Source organism: Bidens hawaiensis, unplaced genomic scaffold (genome assembly GCF_021521415.1).
Source record: "Bidens hawaiensis isolate Kalapana, Puna unplaced genomic scaffold, B.hawaiensis_p1.1 tig00039897_1, whole genome shotgun sequence".
Classification (NCBI taxonomy): Eukaryota; Viridiplantae; Streptophyta; class Magnoliopsida; order Asterales; family Asteraceae; genus Bidens; species Bidens hawaiensis.
The window spans coordinates 93,766-117,899 of NW_027497016.1; the positions used below are offsets into that span (position 1 = coordinate 93,766).

A 24,134-nucleotide genomic window follows, 5' to 3' on the forward strand; every position below is an offset into this window, starting at 1 on the left:
CTCATGCATGTACATCCGCATGTTGCTTGTGTTAACCTCACATCCCTTTCCCTGCTTGATCTTTCGAGAAACGAGTTTGATGTTATTTTAGTGCCACGGTGGATATTCAGTATAACTAGTCTAGTCTCGGTAGATTTAAGTGGGTGTGATTTTCGCGTACTTATTCCTGGTAGTAGTGAAGGCTTCCATAATATGACCTCTCTCAAGTTGCTTCATGTGTCTGGGAATGATTTTATGAATTCTTCGTTAGTATTAAAAGGGTTGTCTAATAGTAATATAATCTCGCTAGATATTAGACAATGTGGTGTTTCAAGTTCAGTTCTCGACTCCCTTCACAACCTGACGTCTCTTATTAGCCTTGATTTGTCATTTAATCAACTCACGGAGATTACGCCAAAAGCATTGGGTAACCTATGTAATTTGAGAGATATTAGTTTGTCAGGTAACCCTTTTGGTAATATTCGTTTCTTCTTGAAAGTTTTCTCGAATGCAAATCACCTAGTTTGGAGTCATTGTTCCTTTACTTCTCAAGACTTTCTGGTCATCTACCGGATCAACTTGGGAAATTGATACATTTGATGTACCTTGAACTTCAACACAACAGTATTATTGGTACAATTCCAGATTCCATAGGACGGCTATCTTTTCTTAAACGTATTAATCTTGGTGGGAATCTTATTTCGGGTCAAATTCCGTTCTCAATCAAAGGATTATCATCATTGGAGGTGTTAATTGTTTCAAATAACCATCTGAGTGGCAGCCTTCCAGAGAGCCTCGGTCTACTTTCAAATTTGGAATATTTAGATATTTCGTATAATTTGTTGACAGGTGTTGTGACAGATGCTCACTTTGCCAGCCTAAACAAATTGAAATACCTAGATGGGGCAGGCAATAACTTGATACTTAGACCGCGCCTAGCAAATTGGCATCCCCATTTCTAGCTGGAGCTCTTGTATTTAAGTTCTTGGGATATAGGGCCTCAATTTCCATTGTGGTTGCCTCAACAGAACGATTTAATGCTATTGGAGATAAGCAACACAAGGATTTCATCAACCATGCCTCTTTCGTTCGGGAGATTCTTCTCCAATCTACGATATCTCGATATGTCACAAAATTCTATTCAAGGAAGGTTGCTCAGTATCCCTAGTACCCTTATTGTACTCGACTTGAGTTATAACAAGTTTAGTGGACAGTTACCTAAACTCTCAAATAGTTCATCAGCGGTTTTCCTAGACCCATATAATTCTTTTGTTGGATTGTTACAACATCTGATATGTCCTTATGGTGGAAAACAACTCGAGGTTGTTAATCTTGCAAACAATCATTTATCGGGTCCAATTCCTAATCGGTGTTGGGAGAAGTACCCGAATTTGAGGCTCTTAAACTTGGAGAACAACAATTTGTCAGGTGGGATTCCAAGAACTATGGGGTCTTTATCTTCCTTAACATCATTAAGCATGTGTAACAACAAGCTTTCCGAAAGACTACCAACTTCTCTGAAGAACTTGACGAATTTATCGACCCTCCAACTGGCTAGAAACAAATTTGTTGGTAGAATTCCAACATGGTTCGGGACAGAACTCTCAGTTTTAAGAATTCTCAACCTCAGATCAAACAATTTTCACAAAAATATAACTCCTAAACTTTGTTATCTTACTAGAATTCAGATCCTGGACCTTTCTCATAATAATCTATCAGGAGATATACCAAGATGCTTTAACAATTTCACTGTCCTTTCTGGAAAAGAAGTTTCAGCTAAAATTAGTTTTATACCATACAACGTAAGAGTCATTCGTGACAGTGCTTCATTGGTGATAAAAGGACGAGAAGACATATATAGCACTATCCTTGAACTCGTGATGATCGTGGATCTCTCAACTCAAGTAACAACTTATCCGGGAGTATCCCAAGTGAGCTAATGGTTCTCGAAGCGTTACAGTCTTTGAACTTATCAAGAAATCAACTAATAGGGAGTATCCCAGAGCAGATAGGAGATCTAAAGTCACTTGTAGCATTTGACGTGTCGTTTAATCAGCTTTCATGCAAGCTTCCCGTAAGCTTGTCAAGCTTGACTTTCTTGAGCAGTTTCAACCTGTCCTACAACAGTTTTACAGGAAGAATCCCAACAAGCACGCAACTTCAGAGCTTCGACGAGTCTAGCTTCTTTGGCAATAGTCTTTGTGGAGATCCAATGATTGAAAGTTGTGCGGTTGCATTACCGAACGTTGGCCAAGAAAAAGCGGAAAAGGATGGATCACATGGAGCAGACTGGGGTTTTATTATTAGCATGATGACCGGATTCATTGTTGGTTTTTGGGTTGTGATAGCTCCTTTGATAGTCAACACCACATGGAGGATTCCATATTTCGGTTTTTGGAGAAAATTAAGGTATACGGTATGTGATGTCGTTCGTAAGTAATGGTGTAACATGTTTTAAAATTGTTAAAGAATGTTGTAACTTGTAAGGTTGTCATATATATGTTTGGTTTTACACTTTTTATGTCATATGTTCGTAAGTACTTTGAAAGGTTTTACTTTAATGTGTAATAATATACCTTTGATATTGCTGAATGAATAATGTTAATAGTGTTGATTTTGTAGAACTATTTTTCAAAGAATTGGTTGATTATGTACAGAATTTGATTTAACAGGCAAATAAAGGTATCTATAATTATAATTGTAATGAATATATATATAGAGATAATATGTTCATAATGAATAATAGGCTAGCTTCAACAAACAAAGGTATCCAAAATATTTGTAACAAATAAATCAACCTATGAATTTTCTTGTATCTTTAACACCTTTTTGATCTACAAAGCTTCTATATTGATTCATATACCAACACAAAATCATATTTGCCTGAAATGTGGTTTAAAATGGGTGTATAAACTTCAAAGGATCGTGCAAGAACAACCGCTCTTTTTCGGTGAGCCTTCCTGCAATCTTTCTGTAGCAAATTCAGAGAGCAAAAATTAGCAATCTTGGAGTTAAAATTACTAAAAGCCCAAAAGTACTATATATATTATATGTACATAACGTAAGATAACGTAAATCTAAAGTTTAATTAATTTGTAAACAAACTTACCACTTTTTTTATCAGCGATTGGAGGGCGCAAGACAACAAGCATAGTAATGACACCCCCGGGAATTTCACTGACCGGAGATCTTGATTCCGCAAGAGTTTTATCATTTTCCAATATTTTTCCCGCGTTTATCAGCTTCACATCATTTATTGTTTTACGCCCATTTTCTTTGTCTGTCACCAAAAGTTAAAAAGATTATCAGAAAGAGACTTTATAATATCCTAATAAAACACATAAACATATGTATAAGTATTGTTAAAACATGCAAATAAAGTTTAAAATTTCGGTTTCTTATGATATTGGTGTGTATGTAAATATTATTAAACCTAACATGATAAAGATTTGATTAATATTCAAACATTCTTAATAACCATATAGTAATAGATTGTTACAAATTAAAATAACCTAAAGTAAGTATAGAAAACCTTGCACAAATTAATTAACACTATAATAATTAGTTTATTGATCAATTCATAAATCTTTTTTTTGTTTTTCGCTTCAAGTTTAAGACTAGCGGTGCAATTGTGCAAACAAGCCAAGCCGCTCGTGAGCTACAAGATATCAGGCCGATAAGAAGCTCGAAACGAGCCAATCCTTATCGAGCCCAGGCCTTAAATAAAGCTCATTTAGGTATCAAGTTCGAGCATTATATGTGAAGATCGTTTAGGATTGCCGACCCTTAACAAGCCTAGCATACTTTTAACTTTTTAACTCTTTTGAACTTCTATGTATTAATTCTACACTACATAGCTGCGCTCAAGCCGAACTTTGGCTCGTTTAAGGTCAAAGGTCCTGCACATGAGCTCAAAGGCTCAGTGGCAATGTTTTCATAACCGGATCGGGCATCGAACCGCACGGCCAACCGGTGCAACCGATCGAACCGGCTGAACAACTTTGGTCAAAAAATGACGAGTCGAGCTGGAAAAATGATTTTTCAAAAAAATATCTTTTCATAAAAAACTGGTTCAACCGGTCGGGTTTTCTGGTTCTACCGGTTGAACCGGTTCGGACTGGCCGGTTCTTAGGAGCCAGGCAAACTGTATAGAACCGGACCAATCGGTGGACCGAATCCCGATCAGACCGGTTCGACCGGCCAGTCCGGTTCAGTTTCAACAACATTGCTCAGTGGCTTCCTCAAATATATAAAAATAATTAAATATGTATTAAATTCACAAATAAATAAAAAAACTAGCTAAGCTCGAGCTTTTGTAAGTCAAAACGATCGAGCTCCGGCTCGGCTCGGCTCATTTACTAATAAGACTTTTTACCACAAGAAATGTCAAGATCAAAGTCTTAACATATAGACAACAAAGAACCAAACTTTTACTACATACATCATAAAAATCTAATAATAATAATAATAATAATAATAATAATAATAAAGATGATATTGAATTAACCTTTGGGCCATTGTGAAATAACCTTTTCTTTCAAAGATCCAACAGTTGTTACAGAACTGTATTTGCCAGGTCCAATATCAGTGCCATCAGCTAACCTAAACTTGACTTGTATTAATTCTTCATCTGCCATTAAAGCACACCTTCAAGAACCAACTTCAGATTACCATAACCCAGTTGGGTCCCTTCAAAAAAGATTAAAAAGATTCAATCATTTTCAAGATTTAAAGAAAACCCAAGATTTTAAAGAAAGAAAATTGATGAAATGAAGCAAGAAATTAAAGGGAGGAGCAAGGTTTAAATGGGGGAAGAATAAAACCTTTGGTGTCTAATATTTTAGAAATTTAATATTTAAGATATTATTTTTTTGTCATGATTATTTGTTTTTAATTTTTTTTTTCAATGTGAGTATATGAGACACTGGTGGAGTGGTAAAGGAGAAAACTGTGTTTCATATGAATCAGGTTCGAATTTTGCCTCGGGCATATAGTTTCAATGGTTTTAGAGTAATAATGAAAGACTAGGCGGGTAGGTGGCGTTCACTAGTAGGATATTTGAACTGGACAGGTTTTATTTCGTCGGATTGTCGTGTCTTCGGGCGAGTGTTTACGGGCTTTGGCCTTAGGTGAGGGTTTTTCCCGGATCGAAAAGCAAATGTGTCCAAATATTGTGAATTTAGTCATTAGCCCATTTAGAGGATACGTTGATCATTAAGAAAAATAAATATTTTTGTTTTGTTTATTTAGAATTTTGTCGTTTTAAGGAAAATATCATTTTGAAAGAAAATAATACATTGTATTTTCTAAAATCCTTACTTCAAATAGTCAAAGATTATTATTATTATTATTATTATTATTATTATTATTTCCTTTTCTTTTTGCTAATTACATGCATCTTCTCCTAAAATTTACAAAATATTATATCTTCTCAAAACCATGTTTGAAAATCATTACACATTATAATTATACATTAGAAAATTGTATTTTAAGAAAATATAATATTTTACAAGTTTAGAAAAGAGTATGAAATTCTTCATAAAGTTTTTACTCTCAATCACCAAAAAATATATAACAACATACCAAATATACGCTCTTGTTTTATTGAAAGTTGAAACCACTATAAATGACGGTATGTTTGACAAATTAGTTATTAATTTAAAATTAAATAAAATTATAAGACTTGGTAAAAAATGGGATAATGTGTCTTTAAGAATTATTAAATCCAATGGTAGTTCATATTTGGTGGACTTCCTTATTCATACATTTTATTATATACATTTACCAATATTTAATCTTTCCTTAAAAACATTTATTATTAAAAAAGTAAGTAAATGTATCAAGTCACGATGTTTGCATATAACCAAACGACATTTCAACACAAAAGTAAATATATTTATAAAAACTTAAATTTATAGTTTACTTTGTACTTTTGTAGCATCTTACATGGTCAAGATGTTGAAAAATGAAATTATAACTTTCGGTTTGTAACATGACTATTATTATTATTATTATTATTATTATTATTATTATTATTTAGTGAATTCATGGGGTGTGATGAACATAGCATAAGAAGACAATTAATCAAACATTTTTGAAAAAATACCTTAATCATGCCAAGTTGCCGACTTAAGTTGTTAATTGTGATTATATTATACTATACAGTATTTATACCCCACAAAATATTGCATTCTTGTTGGATTAGTAAGATTCTATGCAATTTCTTAGTTTTAAATCAATAAAGGAAAAATCTAGGTTTGAAGTATTATCTTTTCAAATAATGTTTTGTTTGCAACTCATTCTTCGACTTGTATTAGTTCGGCTAACTTGAGCTCACTTAACTCGAGCTTGTTGCCTCGTACAAATGCATTAACTCAAGTGAGTCTTAAAACAACTTTGTGATAAACGCATGAGCCAAATTTGAGGCTAGGATAGTTGGCACACATTAAAACTCGAATTGATTCGACTCTAAAGCTAATTTGATTAAACTCAATTGCTTATTGGCTCGCATAAATTTGATGTAGTCAAATTGTTAAATGAAACCTTTCTAATAAACTGTTGGGTTTTTATACAAGATTATCAAAGTTCAAGTTAACCATATTTAACAAGAAAACGCAACGGAAGCTTAGATTTTAAAACTTGTTATGAACATACCATTATGTTAAAACTAAAACCCGAAGAACAAGGATCAATATTACAAGAACAAAATGCTCACATAATGTAAGTTGTACCTTCTTATACCTTATAATAAGATGTAGGTGGATGAAGAAGATGATGTCTTCAAATGGCAAGGTTGCAAAGGAGAAACCCTCAAGCTTTGTATACCCCAAGCTTTTGTAGCAACAACACCAATTTGTGCTAGGATTTGAACACCAATTTTAGACTCACAAAACTCCCAATTTGAGGCCAATATGGCCGTGAGTTTTGAGAGAGAAGAGAGAGTTTAGAAAACTTCAAAATTACTTGAGAATTCAAAAGGGACAAGACCAAAATGCATGTAATGTGAATGGAGATAAATAAGATGGTCAACACAAGAAGACAAAACTTTTGATTGGACCAAAACCTCCACCCACATGGGGTGGCCGGTTATATTTTTATATATATATTTTTTTTTTTTTTTTGTTTTGTTTTAACCATTTAAAACATCTCCATTCATTTTATAAAACTCATTTTTATAAAATGTACATACATTTATATAATTATTTAACCAATTAAATAATTAATTTATATAAACAAATTATCCAGATAATTTATTTAAATCCTCAAGTGTGTTTGTTTAGAAAACCAATTTTCTAAACATGTAGTGTTCGGTATTCGTTTAATTGATCAAATCATTAAAAGAATACATTTGGTGTTGTCTAGCTTGTTATTGGGTATGACCCGACTTGGATCAAACACATTTAGCCACATTAGTATAAGTATGTGTCTCGGGCATACGTAATTCCAACAATCTCCCACTTGCACGAGATACATAGAAAATTAATGCAAGTGGTGAATACCGCCTAACAACAGTTCACCACCCCTAATGTGTTTGACGAAGTGCCATTCAATAACATCATTCCTTCAAGTCCCTTACTTGATATGATTTAGGTGAATCTATCATTATATCCCTTTGTTACTAGATGTCATGTTGGATCTAAGAGACATAGGCGATCATTCTCTTTACAATTCAACTTTATCAGGCCTTAGACATCTAAACTCTCAACACATAAGAGGAACAAATTCCATCTTGACTGTATACGCCTCTCACTATCACTTTATACTCCACCTGAGCTCATCCTTATGTACCATCTTTTACGAATAGCGAAGGGGAGAGTCAAAGTGTAATACTTGGTGAAAATCAAGACCCAGTATACATCTCAGGTCTAAGGATAATATGAAATTCTCCTTTACTCAAAATTACTAATGATCAGGTCCATTGACTCCATGTAGTAATATTGAGAGCGGGTCAGTCCAATATTCGTATCCCACAAATATCTATGAACCTTGGCAGCAAACCTATGCTCCATATTCATTCCTTATGAATATCCACCAATCCTAGTTCATAATAGTCTTGCTTCATATTTGTTCCCACAAATGTGATCGACTACGGACTTTTAGAATAAGATAACTTATTCATGGATTAAACATGCAAAATTAGAATTTAACTCAAGATTCCATAATCATATAAAAGAGTTAAATTACAAAAGTCTTTTAAACGTAAATACAAAATAGATCAAATCCAATTACTAGAATATCGAAGTCCTAAGCCACTCGCATGACGCTCATGTTTCGGTCTTTCTAGGAGCTTCGTGAATGGATCCGCAAGATTTTGATCAGTTCCAACTTTGCGAATACATATCTTTCCTTTTTCAACTTCATCCCTTATGTAGTTGAATCTCCGCTCTATGTGCCTTGTCTTTTGGTGCGAACGAGGTTCCTTGATTTGAGCAATCGCACCCTCGTTGTCACAAAAGATTTCTAGGGGGTCTTGAATGGTAGGGACCACCCCTAGATCAGAAATAAATTTCTTCAACCATGCAGCTTCCTGAGCTGCCAATGAAGCGGCGATGTATTCTGATTCTGTAGTGGACAATGCTACCACTTCCTGTTTTGAGCTCTTCCAAGAGACAGCTCCTCCATTAAGAGTGAACACATACCCAGATTGTGATCGAGAATCATCTCGATCAGTTTGGAAGCTCGCATCCGTGTAACCTTTTATAGCGAGTTCCTCCTCACCAGATCCATATATCAGAAACATATCCTTAGTTCTCCTAAGGAATTTCAATATGTTCTTAACAGCCATCCAATGACTGTTTCCTGGATTCTGTTGGTATCTGCTTGTCATGCTCAAAGCGCATGACACATCCGGTCTAGTACATATCATCGCATACATGATGGATCCTATAGCAGAAGCATATGGGATTTGTTTCATCATCTCTTGCTCACCCTTTGAGCTTGGACATTGAGCTGAACTCAATATGGTCCCTCTTTGAATAGGTACAAAACCTTTCTTGGAGTTTTCCATCTTGAACCTTTTCAAGATCTTATCAATGTATGTACTTTGGTTCAAACCTATCAAGCGCCTTGACCTATCCCTATAGATCTTTATTCCCAAAATATAGGCAGCTTCACCAAGATCCTTGATGGAAAATCTACTTCCAAGCCAAGCCTTAACGCTTTCCATGGTTGGAATGTCATTTCCAAATAGTAGAATGTCATCGACATACAATACTAAGAAGGTAATTATACTCCCACTAGCTTTCTTATACACACAAGCCTCATCAGCGTTTTTGATGAACCCAAAACTTTTGATTTCTTCATCAAAACGATGATTCCAAGTTCTAGATGCTTGTTTCAATCCATAGATTGATTTCTTTAACTTGCATACTTTATTAGGATGTTTTGGATCGACAAAACCTTCAGGCTGAACCATATAGACATCTTCCTCAAGATATCCATTTAGGAAAGCGGTCTTGACATCCATTTGCCAAATTTCATAATCATAATGTGCAGCTATGGCAAATAATATCCTAATAGACTTTAGCATTGCCACAGGCGAAAAAGTTTCATCATAATCAACCCCTTGAGTTTGAGTGAAACCCTTAGCTACAAGTCTTGCTTTATAAGTATCCAAGTTTCCATGCATATCAGTTTTTCTTTTGAAAACCCACTTACTTCCAACAGCTTTGGAGTTGAGTGGTGGTTCAACCAATTCCCAAACTTGGTTGTCATACATGGATTGCATCTCAACGTTCATGGCTTCAAGCCATTTGTCACAATCATTCTTGGACATTGCATCACGGTATGTGGTTGGTTCATCCGAATCTACCACGTAGCAACCTTCTACAAAAAATCCATATCTTTCAGGTGGATTGCTAACTCTACCAGATCTGCGAACGTTTTGTGTGTTTTGATCAACCACTTGATCACTTTCAACAACCTCTTGTTGAGTGCTAGTATCAACCAATTGTGTATCATCTTGTGGTTCTTGATCCTCATCAAGTTTCACTGTTCTACTATTAGTTCCTTCCTTAAGGAACTTAGTTTCCAAGAACTTACCCTTTCGAGCAATAATAACATTTTGCTCACTAGGATCGTAAAAGTAATATCCTAAATCATCTTTAGGATAACCTATAAAGATACACTTAGTGGATCGGACTTCTAATTTGTTTGGGGTGTATTGCTTTACATAAGCTTCACAACCCCAAACTCTTAAGAATGATAGCGATGGAGCCTTTCCATGCCATATTTCAAAAGGTGTCTTCTCCACTTTCTTGGTTGGAGCCATATTCAATATGCGAACAGCGGAAAGTAAAGCATAGCCCCAAAATGATAGAGGTAAAGTGCTTCTAGCCATCATCGATCGAACCATATCTAATAGGGTACGATTTCTCCTTTCAGACACACCATTATGTTGTGGTGTTCCAGGTGGAGTAAGTTGTGAAATAATTCCACAACTCTTAAGATGATCTTGAAAAACACCACTTAGGTATTCACCTCCTCTATCACTACGAAGTACTTTGATTGTGGTCTTGAGTTGTCTTTCTACTTCAGTTTTGAAGTCTTTGAACATTTCAAAAGCTTCATCTTTGTGTTTCAATAAGTACACATAACCATATCGACTATAATCGTCAATAAAGGTAATGAAGTATCTTTCACCATTCCTAGTCATTGGTCTAAAAGGACCACATACATCCGAATGTATGATACCCAATAATTCTTTTGACCTTTCAAAAGTTTTATTAAAGGGTTGCTTTGTCATTTTGCCTTGTAAACAAGATTCACATACATCAAATGAATCATACTCATTTGTTTCTAGAATACCACTCTTGCGAAGAGTTTGCATGCGATTCTTGCTTATATGTCCAAGGCGACAATGCCAAAGATAGGAATCACCCAAGTCCTTCTTGAGTTTCTTGGTGTTGACATTGTACATTGAACTACTATGTGACGTACCAATTTGATCTATTTCATATATACCATTCATGGGTATAGCTTTAAAATAAAATATGCCATTCATCAAAACATGAATATCATAATCTATAAATTTAAGATCAAAGCCACATTGTTTTAAAAGGGACACGGAAATAATGTTTCTCCTTAACTTAGGAGCATACAAAACATTCTTCAAAATTACTTCCAAACCACTTGGAAGATTTAATATGTAGTCTCCTTGGGCTTGGACTTCAACTCTTGCTCCATTGCCCATAAAGAGACTAATGTCCCCTTTGTTGAGTTGTTTACTTCTTTTGAACCCCTGCAACAAATTGCAAATGTGAGTTCCACATCCGGTATCAAGTACCCATGTATTTGAAGAAATAACATTTAGTTCAATATGTATAGTAAAGATAATACCTGAGGTATGCCCCGCATCCCTCTTATCTTTTAACGCTTTGAGATAGGTCGGACAATTCCTTTTCCAATGACCTATCTCTCCACACTCAAAGCATGGATCTTGCGCCGCAACCTTTTGCTTCTTTTCCTTCGGTTTGAGGGGCGTGATGGCTTTCCTCTTTCCCTTTCCTCGGACGTGGCCCTTGCCCTTAGCAACACTTGCTTTGGGGTTGGAGTTATGTCCCCTTTTTCCTTCATCGATTGTTAGAACGGGTAAAGCCTTTTTACCCATTCCCGCTTCGGCCGTTCTTAGCATTGCGTGAAGCTCACCAATGCTTTTGTCCCACCCATTCATGTTATAATTCATGACAAAGGTTTCAAACCTTTTGGTCAAAGAGTTGAGGATCAAATCCGTAGCCAACTCATTAGACACGGGACAATTCAACCTACGAAGCTTTTCGATGTAGCTTTTCATCTTTAGGACATAAGATGAGACGGTTTGGGTTTCCTCCATACGACATGCATGAAACGCTCGAACCGTTTCGAAACGTTCCGCTCTAGCTTGTTGAAGGAACATTTCCTTCAATTGAGTTATCATGTCGTATGCCCCATGATGCTCGAAATCCTTTTGGATTTCGGGAATCATAGTCCCCAACATGAGGCAAGAGGCTTGCACCGAATCTTTGGTGTAATTGACCCAATCGTTATAAGCCTCCTCATCTTCCACGTTAGGCTCATCGGGAATGGGATCGTCTAAGACATATGATATCTCTTCTTGTTTGAGAACTATTCTCAAGTTGCGATACCAATCCATAAAGTTATTATGGTTTAGACGATCCTTTTCAAGGATGGTTCTTAAGGATAGGTTACGGGTGTTATGGGTAGAGGTGTTTGCATTGTTAGTGGCCATCTACAAAATTTAACAAAGTTCTATTTAGTATTATAATCAATTTAATTATTAATACCCTTTTATTTCAGATTTTAAAATAATAATTAAATTCTAGAATCCAACGATAAATCAAATTTCGGTTAGGTGACCTTTATCCCGTTATTTGATTTAACAAGGTAGTCAACCTTGACAATTGCAACCCTTTGCAACTTCTAGAGGTATGGGACCATTCGAAATCCTTATTTCGTGTTGGCATGTTTATCCCATCAACACCATTGGATCCCATGCTTAGGTGACCTTTATCACATGGTTTCCAATTCAAGTCGTCCTACTTGTATAAACATGTAAGATTAACATACAAGTGGTTAGGTGACCTTTATCCCACAAATATGTTAATATTACCCTAAGTATATTAGTTTGCTCAAAATGGTTAGGTGACCTTTATCCCATTTAAAGTTCCCTAATACGTTAAGTGTCATACAAAAGGATGGTGTTAGACTTGTTTCCTTGGTAATTTGAAAAAGGGATTTTAAATTTTCAAATATTCTAGTTGAAAAACATTATGCCATATCCTAACATGCATTTAGAAATATGGCTATTTTGAAAACCAATTTTCAAAGTTCTAGTCATAATAAAACCAATTTTATTATAGGTGAGTGATCGCTTAGTTTTAATAAACCCATTTAATTAAACTAATTGACGCGATATTACCAAATATATATTAGAACCCGTTTTATGCTTGTTGTCGTTCCTATGTGACGGTTTGGATATCCTAATATCTATCAACCACACATTACATTAAGTAAAACAAACAACCAAGCATACACATGCAAAATATAGTCATAACCGAAAACCGCTAAATTTGACCATACTTGTTAGCCGAAACAAGTATAGGTCATAAGTCACACCTAAGGGACAAAACATGACACAAGGATGGAATGTTGACTCCCACTTGATCTTGCATCCAAATGCTTCAAGTATCCTTTCCAAGTTGTTGTGTTCTTGTTGGGCTTGTTAATGGGCTCCAAACTTCCAAAAGTCTTCTTGGGCCCAAGAGTGAAATTTATGGGCCTAATGGGCTTGAATCCCATGATGGGCCGGTGAGGCCCAACAAGCCCAAAATTTCGGCCCAAGGCCCAAATCCACCAATTCTTGCATCTTCAATTTTTACAACATGTATCCTAATACATATTTTTTCTAAAATGAAGAAAATGCAACTAATCTAGTTATTACATACCATTTATGAACAAATAAATTACACAAGCCTAAAATTATGAATTATTACAACCATATTGAATAATAAACATAATCAACATACACAAAACAACAATCAACACATCCAAGGTCTAGGTTTCGGTTATGACACATCCAAACATACCAAATGTTCTAAGCATGCATCCTAAGCAACCAATGCCCAAAATATCACAAAGACAAAAGGTGCCCCCCCCCCCCCCCAAGAGGCTACGGCCACCCCCCCAAAATATTTACAATTTTGATATTTCAACATCCAAATGTTAAATGGTTTCCTAAGATCTTTCCATGCATGTCAAGATCTTACAAAACCATGAGGGGTAAAATCCACCAAATTTTCGGACCCCTTTTTCACCCATGAAAAAACCCGAAATTTAGGAACATGTAAGGAGCATAAGTCCTTGTAACCGGCTCTTGATGCCATTGTTGGGTTTTTATACAAGATTATCAAAGTTCAAGTTAACCATATTTAACAAGAAAACGCAACGGAAGCTTAGATTTTAAAACTTGTTATGAACATACCATTATGTTAAAACTAAAACCCGAAGAACAAGGATCAATATTACAAGAACAAAATGCTCACATAATGTAAGTTGTACCTTCTTATACCTTATAATAAGATGTAGGTGGATGAAGAAGATGATGTCTTCAAATGGCAAGGTTGCAAAGGAGAAACCCTCAAGCTTTGTATACCCCAAGCTTTTGTAGCAACAACACCAATTTGTGCTAGGATTTGAACACCAATTTTAGACTCACAAAACTCCCAATTTGAGGCCAATATGGCCGTGAGTTTTGAGAGAGAAGAGAGAGTTTAGAAAACTTCAAAATTACTTGAGAATTCAAAAGGGACAAGACCAAAATGCATGTAATGTGAATGGAGATAAATAAGATGGTCAACACAAGAAGACAAAACTTTTGATTGGACCAAAACCTCCACCCACATGGGGTGGCCGGTTATATTTTTATATATATTTTTTTTTTTTTTTGTTTTGTTTTAACCATTTAAAACATCTCCATTCATTTTATAAAACTCATTTTTATAAAATGTACATACATTTATATAATTATTTAACCAATTAAATAATTAATTTATATAAACAAATTATCCAGATAATTTATTTAAATCCTCAAGTGTGTTTGTTTAGAAAACCAATTTTCTAAACATGTAGTGTTCGGTATTCGTTTAATTGATCAAATCATTAAAAGAATACATTTGGTGTTGTCTAGCTTGTTATTGGGTATGACCCGACTTGGATCAAACACATTTAGCCACATTAGTATAAGTATGTGTCTCGGGCATACGTAATTCCAACATAAACGCATAAATTGTCAAAGTTAGAGTCCGACAATGAGCATAGATTTTGGCTTTGATTGGACATATCAAGTTGAGCTAGCTCGGCTCGTGTTATTGTTAGCTCAACCCCGAGTTAATGCAAGCTGGGATCAAACCCGTTCATGTTAACGCATAGCATATCACACAAAGACGGTTTAACTATTAACAAATTCAAAAAATATTGGAAATTGCATACTCTGTTCACCTCTATAACCAATGTTCAGGGAAAAAAGCAGAAATGTGTTTTCGTGTTAATGTAATTGGACAAATCAGGCCGTATACACTTAATACTATACTCGTATACACCAACCCGCATACATATTTTAATAATCACACCTGGTTCTATAGCCAGATATCCACCTCATTACCCAATCCCAAATGTCTTATTCAAACATCAGTTTAAAGTATGACAAGTTCCAAAAGATATTAGTTTACGTATGCAACGTATCAAACTCGTGTAAGCAGTTTTGTTTGATTACTGGGTTTAGGTATAACTAAAATAGTTTCTATAATACCAACCACCTTTATAAATAAATAAGGTGAATCTGTCAAACTTTATATAACTAGATATTAATTTAAAAGTTAAAACAAACAAAACCAAACTTGTTCAATACCATCGTCATCGACTCGATTCTCCAAAGACTAGGCAAATAACCAAAATTTCGATAGAAAATCAACCAACCAACCATAAAAAAGTCGTTAAACAAAACCGGTTCATATAAATCTATAAGTCAAGAACAAACAAAAACTAAAAGAATCCCAAATCATCAAAAGACCATATAACGTAAGTCAAACTATGTTATTCAAAAACAACGCACAAAACGCACTGCAAATCCAATATTAACCATATTTGTAACCGCTTAAACCGCTTCAAGTTGGGGGAGGGGGTGTAGCTTGCTTCCTTGATTTACCATCCATACTATTTATTCCGACTGAGTCAACACAGAAATATATTATAATTATTATTTCGCGTTTAGTTCAACTAACACTTTTTAGTAACTTCAACCCGTTTGAATTGTGTGAGACTTATATTTAACGGGTCAAACAGGTTATAATAAAAAGATAAGTAAAGAAGAAACTACTAACCTTCATAAGAACTTCTTAAAAATGGAACAAAGGTAGGAACCTTAATGAGTGCCGCGGTTCTGATTCTGGGCCTCACCCCCCTGCGCGGGCCCGTCACAAGTTGCTGATTGCTAATCCGACTCATAAACTTCTCCGTCGTCAGATAGCTCGTCAAAAGACCTGATGTCCAGCTGGTACCTTAATATTCCACCAATTCCACCAAATCCCCTACAAAACTGGGAACCCTCTTGCGACTTGTTTGTAACGAACTCGAGTGTGCATCCAAATTTTTTGTACTCGTTAGCAAACCACTCGAGTAATGACATCTTTTCTTGAACTTCCAGCTCGGCATTAGTTTCAGAATCTCTAAAATTACTCTGATCAGCTTCTTGATCCTTGTTTAAATGCTTGATAATGATTTCACCAGTAGTGCTGTTTTTAAGCACGTAACGGTTGATATCAAGATTCTCCCACACGATTAGAATCTCAATCGCGCCCATTTCCAACGCTTTTAACGTGTCGTCAACACCAAACACGTATTTCCCGGTATCCTGACTGATTTCCTCAAAATACTTCCCGATTAAACGTTTTTCTTGAATAAACTTCACGTTTGCAAGAATTTCAGCAGATAATTCGATAGCTTGATTGAAACCATTCTCACCACCGTAAGAAACGTCGACCACATTCAGAATTTTAGCTTGAAGTCGAGGGTCAAACATATCGGACTGACTCAGCTCTGTTTTAAAATCAGCAGATCCAGCCAAGATCAGTCCAGATACGTTCGGTTGACTGGTAGCGGGATTGATGAAAAACTGCGTCGCCAACTCAGCGGTTTTTCGCACGTAATTGTGACGTTTCTCCATTCGAAGACGCGCAAAACGAAGTGCAGATTGACCTCCACGTCCGTGCTTTTTCGGTAAATCAACTGTAAACTTGTGTAAAACTTCCCTTGTGTTGCCACTTAATGTCCCGAAAAGGGTCCCGTTTCCATCCATGACAATGAAACCGAACTTGTCATCGGATTCTAACAACTCGTTTAAAGCTTCTGTGTGAAACTTATTGTCACAAAGATAAAGTGAAGCGTTAATCGGCTTGAATGGTTCAAAGTCGATAGTGACCTTTTTCTCTTTTCCATCATCGGTTACAATGGTTCCAGTGTAGAGCACAAGCCCGTTTGGTGGGACCTTGTTGTAAAGCTTGAGTCTTTGTTGGGCTGAAGTTATGGCACCTAGCACAGATTGGCGATTAACTCTACTCTTAATGTTTGAAGCAGTTCCAAATTCATCACCAAGCATTTTTGTAACACGAGAGATTTGATCACGAGGTGGCATGATAAGAGAAATCATGCTTGTACCATTGCCTCTTGCAGCTTCTAACGCTTTGATAAGTTTCTTGATTTTCCATATTTCAATGTTCTTATCGGTTTCTTGACCCTCTGACATTGTGACAAATTAACTGCCGTAAAGAAGCATAAAAAACTTTATTATTACTATTTAATGATACAGATGTCACCCAAACTGTTAATAAATCTGAGCACAACAAACAACCATCATTGCTAATTTGTGAGCACAACATAACGTTAGAATTAAAAGAATAAACTAGACGAGCTAATCATAAACGATATTGATAATTTGTGACACACACGTCAGCCAAACAGCATTAAAAGCAATCATTATTGCTAAACTGTAAGCACAATATCACGTTAACATTCTTCTTACACAATTAACAAAACAAACTAGCAAATAAATTTAAAGCTACAAAAAAGCATGAATGAGACAATGTGAGCATAAGAGATGCATAGCATAATCATCAAACCCTAGTTAATAAAGTCCTATTACTCAAGATCTAACTCGTTACCCTGCTACTTCAACTTTTCCAAATCAATACTTTATATCTTATCAATATAAAGAAACTGACATATAATCAACAACACAACACGATATCAAAACTTCACAAATTTCATCAACTACATATTAACAATCGTGAATCGTTTCGAATTACGTTACAAAAACCTAATCAGAAGCCTAAACTGACATATAATCAACAACACAACAACTCAATATTATAACATGGTATCGTAACTAATGCAACGAAAACGCCTAAATCTCACGAAACTCAACTCAAAACTTCACAAACTACATATTAACAATCATGAATCGATTCAAATTACATTAACAGGACCTAATCAGAAGCTTAAACAATCGCATCAACAATCGCAACAAAAAACACCTAAATCTAACGAATTTGAACTCAAAACTTAAAACAGATTTCATCAGCGTTACAGCAAAGTACATGAATCTTAATCAAATATTCAACTAATTAATTAATTCTTAAACAAATTACATTAACAGGACCTAACCAAAAGCCTAAACTAACTTATCAAAAATTGCAACAAAAAAAACCCAAAATCTAACGAAACTGAACTCAAAACTTCATAAATTCAGCATCGTTACAGCAACTTACATGAATCTTAAACAAATATGCAATTAATTGTTTAATTATTCATCAACTACATATTAACAATTGTGAACAGATTTGAATTACGTTAACAACCCCTAATCAGAGGCCTAAACTAGCCTATGAAACTATATATCAACAACCGCAACAAAAAACGCCTAAATCTAACGAAACTCAACTCAAAACTTCACAAAATTCATCATCAAGTATATCAACTTTAAACAAATACGCAACTAAACAGATGCAACAAAACCTGGTCATAAACTACAAATTAGCAGCCACGAATCGATTCAAATTAGGTTACAGCAACCTAATCAGAAGCCTAAACTGACATATAATCAAGAACAAAACACTCCGATGCGAAGAACACAATATCATACCTAACGCAGCCAAATTCAACTTAATACTTCACAAATTTCATCAAAATTAAAGCAAAGTACATGAACCTCAATCAAACATGTAAATAAACAGATGAAAAAACAATAAGTGATCAACTACATATTAACAAGCACGAATCGATTCGAATTAGGTTAAAAGCACGATATAGTTACCAAAACAACAAAAAACGCCTAAATCTGACAGAACTCAACTCAAAACTTCACAAACTACATATTAACAATCACAAATCGATACAAATTACATCAGTATCACCTAAACAGATGCCTAAACTGACACATAATCAACAACACAACTGTCCGATGTAAATAACACGGAATTGTAACTAAAGCAACTAAAAACGCCTAAATCTAACGAAACTGAACTCAAAAAGATCACAAACTGCATCATCTGTATGAATATTAATCAAATATATGCAACTAAACAGATGAAACAACAATCTGTCACCAACTACATATTAACATCCACAAATCAATTCAAATTAGGTTAAAACAGACCTAATCAGAAGCCAAAACTATCATATAATCATCAACACAACAGTTCAACATGAACAGCACGGTATCGTAACTACCACAGCTAAAAAACGCCTAAATCTAACGAAACTGAACTCAAAACATCACGAAATGCATCATATGTATGAATACTAATCAAATATATGCGATTAAAGAGATTAATTGAGTAGATCTGGTGCGATTGAAGACTTACAGTAGGTTTGTCTGCGGCAGGTTGGACTGGAGTCGGCGTATGGATGATTATTATTGAAACCCTAGAGAACGAATAATAATAATAATAATATTAATATTGGTGGATGAGGATATTTTATAAAACGGAAGTTGCGGAACATCCGTTACAGATATTGCAAACGAGTCAAGCCCGAGCTTGACTGGGCTCGTTAAATTTATAAAAAGCTCGAGCTTGACTCGTGGATAGATTTTCAAACTCGAGTTTGACTCGTTTACTGTGTTAGTTACCTCAAAATAAGGCATATAATTTGTTTTTATTGTATTTTGTCTTCCACTTATTATTAATAAAAAGAGTTTATGTAAGTTTTATGCAACATTGTGTTTGATTTCGTGATTTACTTGATAAAATAAGTTCAACTACAACTGTCCTAATATCTGATATATATTTCTTATAAATCTGTTTTTTAAACTACGCTAACTATTACCTTCGAATCTTATATACTCCTTGTTCGGATGAGTATCATTACAGAACCCTTAAATTATTTAAGAACTTGAATGAATCCTTGAAAACTAACGTTTTTATCAAAAATTTTGTATGTTAATGTTATTTGAGTGTATTTTAATCATTTTTTTATATCTATATTTACGATTACAATTTTGAAAATGTTTTTATACATATTTATGTTTTTTTAACACATGTATATTTGTTAGTACATAGATTTTACACATATGTAAACTTGTGATTAATATATGTAATAGAAAATTTATATATAAAAGATGATAAGACTATTCTAAAATAACGTTAATATATAAAAAGGTTAAAAAAACATTTGGTTGTTATGAGTTCCTAAGAGTTCTTAACTTTTTTAGAATTCTTAAAGGATACCAACCACTCCTTGTTTTTCACAAGTTCACATTAAGATTTTTGCTTTTCTTTTTCAATGAATCATATTTATTGCTTTTCTTTGTGTATATCTTTTTACTATTTTATTAATTGCTTCTCTTTGTCAATTTACCCTCTACAATGTAAGGTAGCAATCCACTATTTACAATTTGGTCATTGACAAACATTTTTAATCTCTTTACTTGTTAATGTGTCAATTTCCGTGTTTTATTGCATAAAACATTAAACCATTCATAAATTATATATTGTACAACAAATAATGGTTTTTCACCTACAAGATGTTCAAAAAAAAATTTCAAAAGTTATACCGAGTTGTTTCTTATTTATCGGACCCAATCCAACGCATAACAATAATAACTTATTTTGACTCGTTACCCGACTTATTCGACACATTAATTTTGCCATCTAGTAATATAACATGTATGTAACAAATCAATAATGAAAATTAGCATTCTGACATGACTATAGGAGTATAAGACAATCAATTATGAACTCTTTTATGATAACTTATTAGGTTCAGGCCTTATGAAATGGGCTACATCCAAATAAATGCATCTAAAACTAAAGCCCAAAAGGTTGAATCCCTAAATGAACGGGGCTTGCAACCGACTCGTGGTCTTTCTTCTTCACTCAACAGGGATATTATAGTCTCGTGGGATGATTAAGGGGTTGAGTTCCCCATTCAAGTCTTCATTTACTCGTCGTGATCATCATTTGTTCGTTACGGCGCTCATTTGTTCGTTAGAAAAGTGTTTTCACTCAACAGGGCTCGAAACGACTCGTGGGCCTTTGTAATCACTGAACGGGGATATTATGGTCCCGTGGGATAATTAAGGGTTGATTTCCCCATTAAAGTCTTCATTTACTCACCCTAGTCATCATTTGTTCGTTAGGGAGCTAATTTGTTTGCTATAAAAGTGGCGCTTCTGTTTTCACTAAACGAGGCTCGCAACGACTGGTGGGCCTTGGTTTTCATTGAACGGGGTTATTATGGTCCCCTGGGATGAATAAGGGGTTGAGTTCCCCGTTCAAGTCTTCATTTACTCGCACTGGTCATCATTTGTGCGTTAGGGCGCTCATGTGTTCGCTGGAAAAGTGTCGCTTCTGTTTTCACTGAACGAGTCTCGCAACGACTCGCGGGCCTTTGTTTTCACTGAACGGGGATATTATGGTTCCGTGGGATGATTAAGGGGTTTATTTCCCCGTTCAAGTCTTCATTTACTCGTTGTGGTCATCATTTGTTCGTTAGGGCGTTCATATGTTCGCTATAAAAGTGTCGCTTCTGTTTTCACTGAATGGGGCTCGCAACGACTCGTGGGCCTTTGTTTTCACTGATCGGGGGTCATTAAATTTTCTTAGTTTGGACTAGCTGGTGCTTTAGGATGTTCGTTTATCGCTATAATATCAGTAAATGCTATGATGACGCACCGCTATTTAGTGAGGCAACCAATGTTGCAGCCATATCCGAGATATGTGCCTCGATTAATTTTGGTCACGTTTCGATTTGTTTTGAAGTTCGGTTATATGTTATTTGGTGCACTTGCGTTTTAACTCGCTTTATTATTTTTAGATGTTTACAGGTTTTTCTTGCTTACAAATCCTAAACGATATTCATAATGAAAAGGTTATGGTTATCGAATCAGGTGTAATTATTAAGATAAGACATCAAGACTAAATGAAATAAAAAATCCATTGTTCATGTTTGTAAATACATTGTTTGAATTGATAATGTTTGTCTTAATAGTATTAATTGCAAAATAAAAAACAACACATAAATAATTGAACACCTTAACACGTCATAATTGTTAAAATACCCTACCAAAACATAGATAATTGTCAATAAAAAAAAATAATAAAACAACCTTAACTACTAATTTTATAAATTATATCAATTAATAAATATAGTTTAATAAAATTTTACTTGCTATGATCTTATAACTTTTAATTCTATTGATTTTACTCTTAGTTTAGTCCAATAATGATAAACACTTTTTTTCATACCATAAATTTAATGGCATTGCAGAATTTGAACTCGGGATTTTTAGGTGGTCAAGAGGTCTTGATTCTGTCATTTGTACACCAACCCCAAGACCTAATTGGATGCCAAGTTACGAGGAAAATTTGTGGATCAACTAGAAACATATTCATCTTCATCACAGCTAACAAAGTTTATTCTATAACCTTAAATTAAAATGATTCGTCTTATGTTCTTGAATATCATTCATTGGATCTTGGTGTATTTAAAGGACAACCACCTCCCATCACCATTTATTTTCTCCAATCATCACATATTGCTGATCAATCACCATCACCATTAACATTAACGACCCTCATAAAAAACATACTTTGTATGTTTTCATGGTAAGCTATAGGCACTCAGTATGGCTATACTGATTACTCACGTGGCAGTGACACGACATGTTTCAATAATCAAATTCTAGGGGTCTAAACTGTCATGTGATAGCAGGTGTTTAAAATCCAAAACTCATGACTATGTTAAAACTTTCGAACCAATTTTGTTTGTTTGTAACGATAAAAACGATGATTATATGAACATGTTATTAAGGGCCTAATGTGGTCACTAGTTGAAAGAGTTGCAATGGTCAAACGGGGACATGGAGGGTAACGACACGATTAGTATGGGAATAAATGAGAGGCCGTGGATGGCCAAATAATTCATGCAAAACATTGATGACATTAAAATCACCAACAAAATTTACTAAATGCGTTTGTTACATATGATACAAAACAATGTATGATATGTAAAAGTTGAAATGGATGTTTACAAAACCTTAAAAAGAGAAACAAATGCTTATCATGTTCTTATTCTATTTTGTAATGATATTTGTATGTTTAAAATAACAAAATACAGTTGATATTGGGCTTGATATGTATGGTCACAAGCAACAATTAGTTGTCACGGTTTAGGATAATAAGAGTAATATATATTTTTTATGGTTGAATTTTAGTTTTTGGTTTATTAAGTATATTAAAAATTAATTTTATCATATTTTGCATATTATTCATTTTAAACAATGTCACTTGTGCCTTGTGCCATATATGTTGTATTTTCAGAAATTCGTTTTATAAAGTGCGATTTAATACAGCATTATTTTCAGAAATATATAGAAGAATAAACTATATATGCATGTTATTCATAATTGATAATCCTGGTCAATACATATAACTACAACAACAACAAACATACCGATTAAAAATCCACATGTAGCAAAGTTATTGTCGAGATTTGAAGGATGGGTGGAATGGTGGATGTAGGCAAACTATAAATTTTGCTTTATATGTTATAGAAGTTATAATAGCACTCACACACTCAGTAGGTATATAATATATCACGAGAAAGCTTGTTTAAAGAATCAACATGTCTTTCTCTGTTTTGCTTTTGATACATTTGGTTTTCTGGCCCTAGAGGCTGTGAATTTTTTAAGTAGGGTTCAGCGTGTCATTCACGGAACCTCTTCAGCTCCTGGGTCTCAAAGCTTCGTTTTTAGTAGGATTGGCTTTGCTATTCAAAAGGGGTTGCGGCAAGCTGTCTAAATGAACAATACTGAATGTGATTGATGTGGATAATAAGAGGGGCTTGGTTGTAAAGTTAAAAATACTGGTTATGAAAGTTTGACATGTGAGACCCTCAATACCCTACACATATCATTCATGTCCATTTCCATCATTTTCTTTTTAATAATAATAAATAATATCACTTGACAATTATTTATTTTATTAAAAAAGAAAGAAATAAAAGGAGACACGGCAAGACACCATTATATATTAATGCTTCATCCTTCTAGTAGCCTTTTATTTTCCTCTCTAGTACAAGTTGTAACATTTATAAAACAATAATAA

General features: G+C 34.6%; 2 protein-coding genes across 4 annotated transcripts; both read right to left on the minus strand.

Moving 5' to 3' along the window:
• Positions 1–2,712: 2,712 nt before the first annotated feature.
• Positions 2,713–4,763, minus strand: LOC143591545 (membrane-anchored ubiquitin-fold protein 6-like). Its single transcript, XM_077071725.1, has 3 exons — positions 4,487–4,763; positions 3,089–3,259; positions 2,713–2,950 (listed from the first exon to the last, which is right to left on the minus strand). Exons 1-3 carry the CDS (start codon positions 4,614–4,616, stop codon positions 2,895–2,897), a joined length of 357 nt encoding a protein of 118 aa, XP_076927840.1. The 5' UTR covers positions 4,617–4,763; the 3' UTR covers positions 2,713–2,894.
• Positions 4,764–15,438: 10,675 nt separating this feature from the next.
• LOC143591546 (eukaryotic peptide chain release factor subunit 1-3) lies at positions 15,439–19,520 on the minus strand. Of its 3 annotated transcripts, none has more exons than XM_077071727.1 (3): positions 19,392–19,520; positions 15,855–17,288; positions 15,439–15,687 (listed from the first exon to the last, which is right to left on the minus strand). In XM_077071727.1, exon 2 carries the CDS (start codon positions 17,273–17,275, stop codon positions 15,965–15,967), a length of 1,311 nt encoding a protein of 436 aa, XP_076927842.1. In that variant the 5' UTR covers positions 17,276–17,288; positions 19,392–19,520; the 3' UTR covers positions 15,439–15,687; positions 15,855–15,964. The 3 variants fall into 3 exon arrangements, with proteins under 3 accessions (XP_076927842.1, XP_076927841.1, XP_076927843.1); XM_077071726.1 differs by having other exon boundaries at positions 15,439–15,700; XM_077071728.1 differs by lacking the exon at positions 19,392–19,520 and having other exon boundaries at positions 15,439–15,700; positions 15,855–17,364.
• Between the last annotated feature and the right edge of the window lie 4,614 nt (positions 19,521–24,134).